The following is a 14452-nucleotide window of genomic DNA, read 5'->3' as shown; positions in this document are numbered from 1 at the left end:
TGATATTCCTGGTTCAAAGGGTATTCACAAGCACAGGAAAAGAAGTGAATTATTTTAAAACAGAAGGATGCTTTTGCATGCCTATAAATACATAAAATAACTGCTTTTCCTGTTTCAAAGCTACATTAAAATTACAGTTTTATAAAATAAGTTAATAATTTGAATTCTGTAAACACCTCTTAAAACAGTAAAGAAACTGAATGATCATAAGAGAGTCTTAATTTTTCATTCAAGTTTAAAGGCAGAGGATGTAAAATGTTAGAGCTGAGCTGGACTGCATCAATTTAAAAAATACATAAACTTCCAGGTAACAGAATAAATACTTCTGAGGACACCTGAAAAAAAAGCCTTGTGAAGATTTCACTCTTTCTACTTCTACATACTGAGTGCCCCTCATGCAAGTTTAATTTATGCAGTGACAGATATGCTGAGAGACAGGAGCTGTATTAAAGACATGAAGATAAAATAATCCCAAGGTGAGAAGCACCAGTTTGGTCTCAATAACACTCTATTCAGCACTGCAGGTTAAATCAATTTGATTAACTTTGCTAGTTAGCATAAATATAACCTTCCTGATTAAAATACTAGTTTGTCAAGGATCAGACTCTCCTTACCTGGTAATAATCCAATCCAATTTAATGGCTGCTCCTGAGGAAGGGAAATCATCTCTCAGTATAATATTCCCTTTCAGAGCTGTTGAAACTCTCTGGCCCAAGTTTTTGTGCTGGTGCCACCTCCTCTGGCCTGAACACAGGCTGGGTCACATGAGGAGTTTGTTCTTCAGCTTTCCAGCAAGGAGAACACTGAGCACCATGAAATATGTTCTGTTCTGGAGCCTTTCAAATGAGACCATGGAAACTCAGCTCCTGCTCAGCACTGATTTGAAATAACCTAATCCTATAAAATGCTAAATCACCCTGGCAAAGCTCCTGCAGTCCTGTTCCTCGGGATATCAGCCCTGAGTTATGGGGTACCACAGCTTGCCAAGATGGACCAGCCTCTCAGGGCATTTTTTCAAGCCCTCTTGCCCTGGTCCCACTGCAGGCTAATTTGTGGCGTGTTCCTGAAATGCTTCCAGAGAACTCTCAGGAGCAAAGGACACAAGAACTGCAAGGCTCCATCCATCTTTTGGCAAATGCAGCAGAAAAAACCTGCATGGTCTGTACAAAGTGGGATCTGCTTGCAGGAAACCACCAAGGACTCGTGTCTGGTAAACTCCCAAATTTTGGCTATTTCAAAAGCATTTCTTGCACTGATCCAGCACTGAGAGCAACGGGTAAGATCCCAGCCCTTCAGCAGCTCAGCTTTCTGCACAGAGGGCTGGAAACGCCTGATTTTCAGCAAAGCCCAGAGCAGAGATCCACACGGATCCTTCCCCAAGGAATGAAAGTGCTGGGTCCCAGCTGCAGGCACAGAGCAGGACTGTTTGTGCTTGAAGAATAAACTGTGTCTTTCGGAACCAGAACACTGCTGCTTCACCTATGCCCACCAAAATGAGATTCTCAGAGTTCTGCCCCAAGGAGAGAGCTCGAGGGAGAAGAGGTGCAGATGGCAACAACCAATCTCCTCGCTCAATGAGTTACAAAAGCCTCCTTTGAGATAGCAAAAGTAAGGGCAAAGCAAGGCTCCACACAGATGGGAAAAGATGTGGGCAAATATACTGGTGTGTGTATACTTAAAATAAATCTCTTCTTTTTATGCTCTTTGTTCAACTGCATTATCAAAAAAGAGGTTTTAAATACGAGCTTATGGGACTACTAAAGAGGTGAATTTATGAATGTATTCCTAAGAAAACACACTCTTGAAGGCTTTAATCTACGAATTGTGACAACCTTGGACAAAATGGATTTTTAATAGAATATAATGTAAACTGCCTGAAACACTGTGATAAGGAATTTTTTTTTTAAGTAATGCACAAAAAAGGCAACGATGCACTCTGCATGAAAGGAGGAAAGGTCTTAATTTAAAGCATTTTAATGGACACTCAATTTGCGTAGGGAAATGTGAGAAATGGAGATGAAAACCTCCTGATAGGCAGTAACACTGCAGAGAGGGAGGAAGATTAGAAAAGTAAGCAAATTTGAAAATGCTCCAGCTGATAACAGGGGCTGAAAGGAACGCAGACAGGATTAGAACATGTGCAGAGCCCAGAGTCACTGCTCTCCCTGCAGGCTCTGCCTGTCAGGGGCTCTTATCAGAGCTGAGCACTGGCACAGCACAGCCCAAGTGCAAGGCAGCCCTGCTGGGGTGAAGGGCACCACGAGGGCACAGATCTCACTCAGCCAGGGTGGCTGTGACTCCTGGGGGTTCCTCGGTGTCCCCAGAGCTCCCAGAGCTGTGCCAGGGGCTGGTGGGGCTTTCCACCCCAAACAAAGCCTGAGTGAGGCTCAAACCCACCATGAACTCGGCCAAATCTTACCCAGGAATCAGCTAAGCTTGGCCCAGAGGCTCAGCCCTGGCTTACCCATTGCTCCTCTACCAGCTGGGCCAGTCAGCAGAAGGGAAATTAATTCCAAGAGAGAAAAAAGCATCTCCCCTGAGGTGGATGAACCATTCTGTTCACTGACAGCTTCTGCTCTACCACAGAAAAGGTTGGTCCTGCACTCTCACCCAGACACAAACTGCCCTCCATGAAGCTCCTTGGATTCTAAAATGAGGAATACATGAACCAGCTCTAGTGACAATTCCATCACCCTGACATTAACAGAAGCAAGTTCAGGTCTCCCATCATCTAAATGAAACAGCAGAACTTCTACATAAACACTTGACATTCTTCAGAAGAAACAGGAGGGCCATCATTATGACCAAAAAGACAAATTAAAGGAAAGACCAAAGTTAAATATTTACTCTAAGTACTACAATATTTGCAAATCTGCAAGTGATCTTTCAGCAGTTTCTATTTGCATACTTTAATTAATCCAAAAATATTAAACTAATCTCACAAAGGAAAGGGTCAAAGTATTAATTAACTTGAGATGCATTGCTTTTGTGCAATTTAACAGTTCAACACAAAGCAAAACTCAGTTTTAATAAAAACTAAGTTACTGTGACAGGTATAATTTCATGGATTAGTGAAACCCCATACAAGGCAATAAGTTTCAATGTTCAGGCTACTTTTTTTTTTTTGATCCAACTTTAAAAATAGTCCCTTCATTTTGATTTCAGTAACATCAGATGACCTCAATCTTCCTTTAACCTCAGTATTTCACATTTAAACTGATGGTTTTCCACCTTGCTCCAAAGGGAACAGAGGTCGTGCTTGTTAGAGGAAAGAACCTGATGGGGTTCACAGGGAGCAGACCCTGACCAGCCACCTGTTGCTTTTTGGGACCACCTAAAAACTACCTAAAAACAGACAAAATTAAGGGAATAAAAAGCAGTTATATTTATTGAAGGCCCTTCATTAAAGGGGCAGACAAAGCCCCCCAGGGGCTACACCCACAATGGACCATATTTCTCTGGTTTAGTTTTTTTTTTTTATGTTGCCTCTTTGACAAGAGGAGTTCTTGTCAAAGAACCCAATTCTCTGGTTTAGTTCATATTTTTTCTGTTGGCTCTTTGGCAAGAGGAGTTCTTGTCAAAGAATCGAATTCTCTGGTTTAGTTCCTTTTTTTCCTGTTGCCTCTTTGGCAAGAGGAGTTCTTGTCAAAGAACCCAATTCTTTGGTTTAGTTCATATTTTTTCTGTTGGCTCTTTGGCAAGAGGAATTCTTGTCAAATAACCCAGTTCTCTGGTTTAGTTCATATTTTTTCTGTTGGCTCTTTGGCAAGAGGAGTTCTTGTCAAATAACCCAGTTCTCTGGTTTAGTTCATATTTTATCTGTTGGCTCTTTGGCAAGAGGAATTCCGCTGCCCTGAAGGGTCATGAGAAGCAAATGTGAGCTGGGACTGGGGGGCTGCCTCCAGTTTAATTCAATACCTCTCAGAATCTCAGAAGTGAAACAAAGGGAATAAAGCTACCACCAGATCACCCACAGCTTTGCAGGGAGGCAGAAGAGCAGCGCTGGAGCTCACTAATGGAGTCGGTGTGTGCGTGTGGCAGATTTAGGCCAGTGCAGGCACCAGCTCACCCACCTGTCGGTGGCGGCGGGGTCGTTGTGCACGCAGGTGAGTGTGGCCGTGCTCCGGGCGCTGTCCGTCTCCTCCTGCACTCCCCACTGGTCCGCGTCGCTCACCCTGATGTCCGAGATCCTCACGCCTGGGGCCGTCCTGATCCTGTTGGGGACACCAAGGGTTGCCTTTGAGACACAGTGGAAATTTCCCAGAGAAAAAAGTAAATTTGAAATTTTTAGCAATCCGTTTTGATTTAAGTGAAATGTACATCTTTGAGTTAAGTCTGTAGTTTGAAAACACAGCTGTTTAGTCTGACTGCCTGCTCTCATAAAAGCCTAGGCTCAGAGAAACTGCTTCAGTGAAGGACAGAGATAAGGGGGGACAGACAGAGAGACAGAGACTGCTGTGAGAGCAGGTCAACCTGACCCAGGAATTCTTTCTGATAAAGAAGAATTAGCGGCAAATGTCACACGAAATTTGTAAAAATGAATCTGTATGAACCTATTGTGAAATTGCATGCATATATATTTGAGAGGGGGATAAAGAAGGATCTGGAGTTCCCAGAGGCACACGTCTTTTAGGGAGAGGAATCCCCACGTGCTGTAATAAACATACCAGCCTTACAACTTCCACAAAGTTGTGGAGTTTTGTTTAACTCCGCAAAACACTTTAGCCACAGATCATCCCAGAGAGGTGAACCAGGAGACTGGAAGGAAATACTCCCTCTCCCATCAATAGCAGGCTGCAACCACGAGTCACGGCTTTAAAAACATAAACCAGGTCCAGTCATTTACAGAGGTGAGGGATGAGTTTCATTATGTGCAAAGCCAGTCAACTTTAGCTTGAGCAATGTGGAGAGATTAAGAATGGTTTCTGCTCCTGTGGCACCAGCCTGATACAAATGAAACAGATGTGATGAAGCATAAGTTGATTTAATTTGCTGTGTCTGTCGTGCAATTTGAGATGGGGAATAAGAGCAATGTGATATAAAATACATCCTCCTGCCTGCAAACCTTTGGGAGTGAGGTATCTTCTGATATTAGGGATGCCTGCATGGAAAAAAAATGAGTTTCATTGCTCAAAGACCATAATGCAAGGAGAGAAAAGGAGTAAGTTATCCTAGACCAAGGGAGGAAAACAATTATGTCATTGCAGCAGGATCTATCAAACTGGGCACATCAGACTGCTGCTGCCAAAAATAATATGATGCTGACATGGAAAACTTTGATTTCCTGAGAATGGCTAGAGTTTGAGAGCAGTGTGGTAGCTGGGAAATGTCGCTGTTTTTTGGCTCAGAAAAAATAAAATTTGCCAAAAATAAAAAGTCCATGCTCCAGCGAGGCTCAGCGTTAGGAACAGATTGCCAAGGAATAGGAAACAAACTGCTTTTATTAGCAGGAACTTCATTTGTGCAGCTTGACTCCTGAAACAAGCCTGGGATTACAACAGGAGTGCTGCAAATATGCCTGGAGAACAATTAGGCAGAGAGAAACTGCTGCAGCGCCACGCTCGCCACTGCTGTGACTTAATTAATTAAAAGCAAAGCCAAGAGGGACCTTTTAGTTATATGGTGGAATGGAACAGCACTGCTGGGACCTGGAGTGTTATTTAACAGTGAATTGTGATGGCTTTGCCCCATGCCTCATGGCCAGTTGGTGCTCGTGTCACACCATTAAAAACTTCCTTGGAGCTCTGGCTGCGTTCATGGGCTGCGATCAAAGTGAGTTCACAACTCCATGGGTGGCCTGTTCCTCTGAGAAGGAATTATTTCATCCTGCTTTTATGATATCCTTGTTTTTGCCTGTAAGCCTTTAGTGACTTGATGGGTCAAATCCATGCCTGGCATAACCAAGCTGATGAAAAATACTCTCTGTAGCAGGATTGTACCTGATATTTTCTAATTGTGTCCTTCCTGCTTTCCCACAGGCATTCACATCTCCAAACAGCATTCCTCAAAGCTGATGTGCCCCTTCCTATCACCTCCTCTTCTTTTTGCAGAGGGACGTTCACTTATTCTGTAGTAATTGCACTGGACCAAATAATTCCCGCAAGACACCTGCATGGCTTCATTTCAGACTGACTGGTAATTCATATGAGATAGAGAATTAGGCCCTCAGCAATGGATTCAATATTTTCTTTCATTAGTCAACCACTTTTGAAAAAAAAATCATTAGGGCCTGACAAAAAAAAAACCCAAAACCAAAAAACCCAAACAAATCAAAGTACCTGTTTTTAAATTTTCTCTTCCCCAGCCAAATTTCTATTTTTTCAAGAAATTCCTATCACCATTCTCTCAAGTTCCCATGCTTTTCTTGACAATGTGTCTGAAAACTTCTAACCTGACTTTTCACTCAGGTCAAATCCTGGTTAATTAAAGGTTAATTGAAGGGCAGGGGATGCTGGGGGGACAGGCACACCAGGACAGTTGGAACTTATCCACAATTTCAGGATTCATCAGCCTTTTCCCATCTGCCAGAAGCTCGTTATGTCCTCCTACACAGCTTTAGCACTGCAGATAGCTTCCCTCTGCAGCAGCTCCGTTTGTCTGTCCTGAACCAAATCTGGGGAGGAAGAGGATGAGGAGCTGCAACGAGGGTGAGGAGCTACAATGAGGATGAGGAGCTACACCAAGGATGAAGAGCCACAATGAGGATGAGGAGCTATGAGGATAAAGAGCTACACCAAGGATGAAGAGCCACAACGAGGATGAAGAGCTACAATGAAGATGAGGAGCCACAACAAGGATGAAGAGCTACAATGAGGGTGAGGAGCTACAATGAGGGTGAGGAGCTACCATGAGGATGAAGAGCTACAAAGAGGATGAAGAGCTACAATGAGGGTGAGGAGCTACAATGAGGGTGAGGAGCTACAACGAGGATGAGGAGCTACAGCGAGGGTGAGGAGCTACAACAAGGATGAGGAGCTACACTGAGGATGAGGAGCTCCAGACCCAGTTCCTGCACACCTGGGCAGGATTCAGGACCCCTGTGCAGCTCCTCCTGAAGCTGCTCCCCTTTGCCTCCATCAGTGGTGCTCGCACACAGTGTAAGGATGCAGGAGCTCCAAGATCCCCCTCCTCCTCCCCATCCAGCTGTCCCAGCCTCCTCCATGGACCCTGCACTCCAAACCACCGACCCCCTGCTGGCCCAACCCCTCAGCCAGGGGAGCTTTGCTGTTCATCTCTTGTGTCTGAGCTGGCTTTTGCCACCAGGTTTGGCTCTCCTGCTGGCCCAGGGCTGGCTTCCCCTCAGGGTGACCCTTCAGAGGAGGCCCTGTGGATTTTGCCCTGCTGGCTGTGCCCCCCCTGCCTCTCTGGGTGAGCAGCAAGTGAACAGCACTCGCTGCTCCCCAGGCACCTTTTCCAAAAGTGTCTCAGAATGCTGCATTTTAGGAAAAATTCCAGTCTAATCCCTTGCATTGCATCTGCTCTGGTGGGCTGAGACAAGATGTCATTTTGCATTTTTGGATATCAGTAGAGCCAGGAAGGTTGAAAGAAGGAAGAAACTACGTTCAGCTTCTCACTTAGGAAAAGTCAAGAAATTCAAATGAAACCAGCCTACATATGGGAGTTTGAGCCTACTGTTCCTCAGATAAGTGATTCATATCTTTAAATCTTCCCCCAAACTCCACAGGCACAAAAAATTATTGTAAGTGTTGGGGACTGAGGCTTCAAAAAGGAGTAAGAAATTCCTAGCAGAGCTGCCATCAGCTGGAGAAGGGATGGTGAATGGCACGTGTGTGGGCCCTCCTCTGTGCCAGGCTTCAATTAGAAGCTTGGGTGGATCATTTAGTTTTCTTATACCTCCCTTCCCCACGTATAAAATGCTGGAAAGTGTTGCTCTGCCAACTCAAAGGGAGCTGTAAGGATAAATGGAATTGCCTGAAAAAAATCTGATGTCCTTTAAATTTGCCAGCTGACAAAAATTCTGCCATCTCTGTGCATGAAACTGTGGAAAGGAACTGCTGAAGTATTTCATGGAACCGTGACCCAATAAGCAAGTGTTACCACTAAGATGGCTTAATTACTTTTTTTTATAATTTTTGAAATGAGAGGGGCAAAAAAGAAAAAAAGGAACAAAACATGACAGCCAATTGGAAATTTGGCAAAACTGACATTTTGTTCCCATGAAATATTTGCTTTCTGAAAAGCAGAATTGTCAAACAGAAAAGTGTCCTGTTGAAAACCCACCTCTAAAACATTGCAATGTCCATGGCATTTGAAAATGCAGCTAGCGGGGATGTGAGACAGGGGGCTGGGCCTGAGTATGTGGGACATCTCTGCCACAGGGGTGAGGGAGGTCCCGCAGAAATGTGACCCCTCCGGCAGCGCCTTGGTGCCACTGTCCCTGCAGGATCTCCAGGGAGAAGTGCCAGAATGCTTCAGAGTGAGCACAGCCCCTTCTGCAGCTCCAAAGGCACAGAGGAGCTGCTTGCAACGTGGATTTTGGAGCACATTAGGTAGCCCTGGCAGGGCTTTCCCCTGAACAATGTGTCCCCCATTTATTGCAGAATATAAAGATACAAACGTGCTGGGCTGCATGGAGCAGCATTCCCAGCCTGCCAACCTGGAACCAGCAACTCTTTTAAAATGCAATCCCAGCCCAAAATGTATTTGACCCTGTGAATTGAGCCAGGCTAAACCTCTTCTCTCAGCTCTCCCAGCACAAGGAAAATGGGACAAGGAATCACCAGGGCTGGGAGGGAATTCAGAGCTGCAGGAAGGGTTTATGCACCCAGAACTTGGGTTGGGAATTCCACAGCCTCCCAGTGAATTAAGTGCAAAATCTGAAAGGTAAATCCTTGCTTGTCACACAGCCCCAGCCCCAAGCCTGGCAGTGGGAACTGGGAGGTAAAGTCTTGGCAAAAGGAACTTTGAAATAGAAACAGAAGGAAAAGATATTTAGGAAATAAAATAGAGATGTGCTCACAGCAGATGGGAAATGCTCAAAATGATGTGAAAAACGACTTTTTCAGAGCTATTTTAGAAATCCTCTTATCCCCTCCCCACTCCATTAGGGGGGAAAGCATGATCTGAGCTAAATTCACTCTCAATGACGTACTAATAATAACAGTTATGATAAATTTCATTTGTAATTTCCAACCATTTCTGCAGTCAGCCCTTCCACACACATTTTTAGCCCAATTAAAAATAAAGCCATTATCCTTTCCCTACAGGAAATCCAAGCTGTAACCAGTTTAGTCAACTTGCCCAAAATGATACTCTCTGCAGAGCCAGAATGAGGGCTGATCCATCCCAATTCCCAGCTAGACACCCCTCCCCATCTCTCAGACCAAACCAGAGCACAGCTGAGTAATTCCAAGCCCTCACAGAGCATTTAACATATTTGAAGAATTGCACAAACAGCAAGCAATTAGTTCTGAACAAGGTCCCTGGGGAGTTTCTAGTTAAAATACATGTGTTTTGGGCTACATTAAACCAAGCATTAGAAATTAAAATCACCACTGAACTCAGACATAACATCTGGGGGCTTGTGGGTGTGGGTGAGATGGGCAGCGTTTTATAAGGGATGGAATAGCAGGATTCCTGCAGAGGTGGAGGAAGGAGAGGGAGCTGCCTGTGAGAGAGAAGCAGGTCTGTGATTCACAGTTCCCACACCCAGTGCACTCTGTGGCTTTTGGGAGGGAGGCACAGACAGTCAGGAGTTCATCCCTAACAGGGTGTGAAAGCAAAACCTCCTGGGAAATGCAGCTAGGGCAGAGGGAGCTCCCCCAAGGAGCGGCACCAGCCCTCTCTTCTCTCTTCCTGAGCCTCCTGGACAAAATTCTTCATGGGTAATCCAGAAATACGAGGAAATGAGGTGATGTAAAGTCGCCCAGAAAACACATGGCAGAACCAGGAGTTAGACCCAGAGCTGCCAAGGAATATTTTGGTATCTTCACCCTTCTCCTGCTGCAGAGCCACTGATAACTGCCAGCCAAATTTGCCAGTCCCTGGCAATGCCCTTTCTGCTGCTGGGGCCTTGGGGTGTGAGAATCAGGAACCCTGCACTGCCTCACCTCTCACAGAATTTACAGCGGCTCAGGGGATCAGGTCCTCAATCTTCACAAGCCAAGCAAGTGCTTATTTTTCAAAATATTTTCCCAAGAACTTTAGTTCTTTGTTCTTTTATATTTTAAAAGACCTGTCACAGATTTATGTTCAAATTACTTCCCCATCAAATTCTCCTTAAAATAGCAGCACTGGGCCAGCTGTGTTTGCTTCTGCAATTCCTTATTAATGTCACTATAAGCAGAGTTATTTTTCCAAGTATGTAAAATACACTTCAAAATACATAAAGACCCTGCAAAGACCCCAGCCCTCTCCAAAGAGGTCACAAGAGTAGAAACACAAGGAATATTCTGCTTTACAGCAAAGTAAAACAAGCAGCCTACACAGCCCCACAGAGAGGTGTAAGTACGTGGTGAGCAGATGGCAATTTGGAAACAGCAACTGCAAAGCACCAAACTGAAGGAAACCCCAGGTAGAAGGGTTTGATGGAGGTACCAGCAGGCAAAAAGCTCAGCGTGGCCCTGGGAAAAAGCCAGGCCCAATAAGTGTTGCCAGTGAAACAAAGGTGGGACAAAACCCCCGGTTTGCCCTTGGGGTTAAAGGCAGTTTAATACTCAGAGAATGGCAGCAACTTCCAAAGTCGCCTGGAGTTGTGATTAAGATTTGATCTGAATTTCATCCATGCTAAAACCTGCTCCAGTGACTGACCCCTCAGCGCACAATTGGCTGAAATGTGTTGCCAAAAGCAGAGCTGGGTGTGCTGGGCTCTGCCCGCCTTGGCCCCACGTGCCCCAGTGCAGGCTCAGAGCTGTGCTGTGCTCTCTCCCACCTCCACACCTCGCTGGAAATGTGCCTCTCCCTCCCCCTGGCATACCTCACTTCCTCCCTGCACCAGTTATTTTTAAATAACCTTTTGTAGCTGCTGTACTTAACCCTGCCAAGCATTTGGGGCTGCAGCTTCCCTGAGAGCAGCTATTAGTGTCACAAAATCCCAGTCCAACTCAAGGAGGAAAGGCAACACCAAAGCTCTGGGTAGGACACGGCAGATAAAACAAGTTCGGGGGGCAAGGCAGGAACAAATCTGCTCAACAGAAGTGGTGGCTGACAGGAAAAAAGCCCAATGACTCAGAGGACAGAAAACCCCTTGAAATCATGGAGGGGATCAATGCCAAAGATTTAGAATGACACAATTACCACTCTTCTACCCAAAAAGGTGAAGCTATCAACCTTTTCTTTTTTCCAGCCCATCAAATGTTTCAAATTATGTAAAACATCGAGCTCACTTGCATATTGGATTTTGAATAATGAAAAGAGTAAACAGGATTTTAATTTGGATTCTGACAGTAAGGCGCTTTCCATGTGATAAATTAACTATTAGGGAAGACAAATTAACACAACCACCCCTTGAGTATGATGGCTTATGATTCTGAGGAAGCTTTTACAGAAGCATGATAAAAATAAGGCAGGATGAAAAACAGGATATGATGATGGAGGGAGTATTTTACCAAAAATTCTTCCTCCTTCTTCTCACCAAACTGTGCATATAACTTCTCTTTTAAAAAATGCAGCAGCTTCTCTCAAGAGCCCCCCATTTTTCCTAAGAATGACTCAACATTTTAGGAGAGTTCCTCAGCTGCTCTAGATGGACCAGATTGATGAATTTTAATGTGCTTGTTTAACACTGAGATGTTAAATTTGACATCTGTGAAGCAAGGTCAGAAGGAGAGGTGTCACCCCTCCTTAGGAATTTTTTTGAAAAGGAAGGTGTCTGAGAAACATTTTCTAGGCATAAGACTGTGCTCATAAAATCAGCAAAGAGGATGTGATCAACTTCAAAGCAGCCAAGCATCATGTTATATTTCCATATCCAAATGAAAACTCCCAAGTTTTGTCATTTCTTTAAAGGAGAGAAGACATTTTAAGATTTCATCTTCACATTTCAGCAGAAACTCCATTTTTCAAACTGCTCTCTCTCTCTCTCTCTCAGGTAAGCAAATACAGCTTAGAAAAACAGCAGAAAGGCATCCTAATTGGCTTGAAATTAAAGCTATTAATTTTTATTCTTATTTATTCCTGTCACAAACCAGACCTGTTTTATATGGATTTCCAACACTGCTATGGAAACCTGAGAGGTTCTGAAGGCTTTATGTAACACGAGATGAAAACGCCGTCTCCCACAGCGAGCACTGTTTCCTTTGAAATATGTCAACAGTGGAATTTTGTCCCTCTGGGAGAAAAAGCGTTGCCAAGCACTGAGACAGGAGACATCAGGTCCAAATCTATTGACTCAAGACATGTTATTAACCATTTAACTCACAGGGCAACTTCAAAATAAGGATGTTTACTCACCTTTGCTTGGAAATCCATGCAAGGAGAAAAAACCCTATTATTTCTATGGAGACACCATGTACTTCTATTCCTAAAAATTGTACAGATACTGAATTTCAATGTATTCCTGTAATTTTCCAGTAGTACTTCAAACTGCAGGTCAAAAAGTTCTGTAACAATAAGCTTGTTCTGAGTAAAACTAAAAGTCACCATTTATTGGAGTCTACCTGAAAACATTGCTGTACCTTTGACATATAAATGACTTTAATCAAAATATAAATAAGTGTGGGTCTAGATTGTGCTGAAAGCTCCTAAATTCCAGCAGACTTGTGACAGCAGTGGGACAGGCCTGATGTTTGGGTGCCAACCCTGGCATCCCACCAGCCCAGCTCCAGAGAATCCTGCTCCAGCAGCATGGAAAGGGAGCTGAACCTCTGTCCTTGGCCTGCCTGGAGGGCAGGAAAAATTGCCCAGAATTTGCAAATAGACACACACAATTCCTAGAACTCATTGGACACTTTACACATGCAAATATCCAATAAATATGAATTAACCATTCCTGCTATAAATCAGAAGAAGACAGGTCCTTTCCCAGCATAAAGGATCCTTGTAGTACTGAGCAGCTCCTGCCATCCCTCCCTCCTCAGGGTGCGCCCACAGCCTCCCCTGAAGGAGAGAGATGTTTTCCTCCATCCCAGGGCCTCCGTGGCATTAACTGAGCTGGGATGTGTGGATTGTGGTCCCAGGAGCCGGGAGTGCTGGCAGTGCCCTCAGACACCCCCAGGACTGCACTCTGTGCCCTCCTCCCTCCAACACAACAATTTGTGCTAAACCTTCCCTGCAGAGAGGAGAGGTGAAAAGCTGGAGTGGTTTTCTGTAACACGTCTACAGAATAAAAATCAAAGCCCCTCCAGTCTCTTCAACCTTTCTCTGAAAGATCTAAAAGGCTCAGACCATGTCCTTTACCTTGAAACCAATGCAGTGCTCTAAGAAATGAAACTCTTCCTTAAAACCCAGAAGTTTTAAGGGAGAATATGCATTACCAGCCTGAAGGAGTTCAAAGTATTTGAACTTGGAATTCTTGCAATCAGGCAGAAACACAGCTTTGGAAACCATCATGAAAAAATCAAAGTAAGGCAAAAGTTTCCCCCTGCAAAGACAAAGCTACTTACAGGTTTCTTTTTATTGAAAGGCTCCTTCCAGAGATCATCACTGCAAAAACATTTGCAGCCTGAACAGAGTTCAGGCCTCCTGGGAGACAAAGCACTGCTATAAAAGGGTCATCATTCTGCCTCTACAAATAAAAAAAAAGCTCTGAAGGTCAGAGATTCTGGAAGAACCTAAACAATAACAAAATAAAAACTTTCCATCCCTGTCCTTGCTGAGGCAGATAACGAGCTCCATGGCATGTCCTGGTCAATACTGGAACAGGGTTTACATTTAAAACACTCCATCACTGCAGCTGAATTTCCTCACCATCCTGGAGTCTCAGACATTTCCCTTTAAAAGTTGATTAAATCCTATAATATATTGTTATAATTAATTCTCTTTAACCAGACATCAGTATATATGACTTAGGGCCAAAAGAACCTTCCTGGGTTGCTCCAAGCTGCACCAGCAGAAAAAAAAACTAAAAAATGATCACACAAAAGAGCAGATCTTTGAAAAGTATACACACTTCTAATTCCACTGAACTCATCAACTCATCCCAACCCTTGGCACATCCAGCAGTTGTTTAACAGCATGGAGGGGTCTTTAGGGCATCTATCCTGCATTATCCCATGCTTGCTCAGCACTCTGCAAGCAGCACAGAACAGGTTGTCACCCGGGCTGTGGCAAGGAGACACTGACCTGAGCACAAGGGATGGAGTTAGAGGGAAGGGAAAAAAAAAACAACACAGCAATGAAAATCCTCCCAGAATTAAAAAGGCCACAAGAACTTTGCCTGAACTAGTAGTTGTTGTTTTTATTGGAGTATTTTATGGGGTTTTATGTTGTTTAATCGAAGAAAGAAAATGGATGCCATAAAATATGCAGAGCTAACTGGGGCTGCAGAGTACAT

The 14452-nt window shown here is 44.2% G+C and overlaps 1 protein-coding gene across 1 annotated transcript in view; it reads right to left on the bottom strand.

Annotated features, from left to right (window-relative positions):
• The window catches only part of TMEM132B (transmembrane protein 132B), a 219271-nt gene that overhangs the window by 118518 nt on the left and 86301 nt on the right, over positions 1–14452 (bottom strand). The window contains exon 3 of the mRNA XM_030959231.1: positions 4074–4214. Within this exon, the coding sequence (XP_030815091.1) occupies positions 4074–4214 (141 nt within the window). The remainder of the gene's footprint in view (positions 1–4073; positions 4215–14452) is intronic.

This window comes from Camarhynchus parvulus, chromosome 15 (assembly GCF_901933205.1).
Source record: "Camarhynchus parvulus chromosome 15, STF_HiC, whole genome shotgun sequence".
In the NCBI taxonomy this organism is placed as follows: Eukaryota; Metazoa; Chordata; class Aves; order Passeriformes; family Thraupidae; genus Camarhynchus; species Camarhynchus parvulus.
Note: the sequence above shows the minus strand (reverse complement) of the source record. Positions and strands in the feature narration are given on the sequence as shown.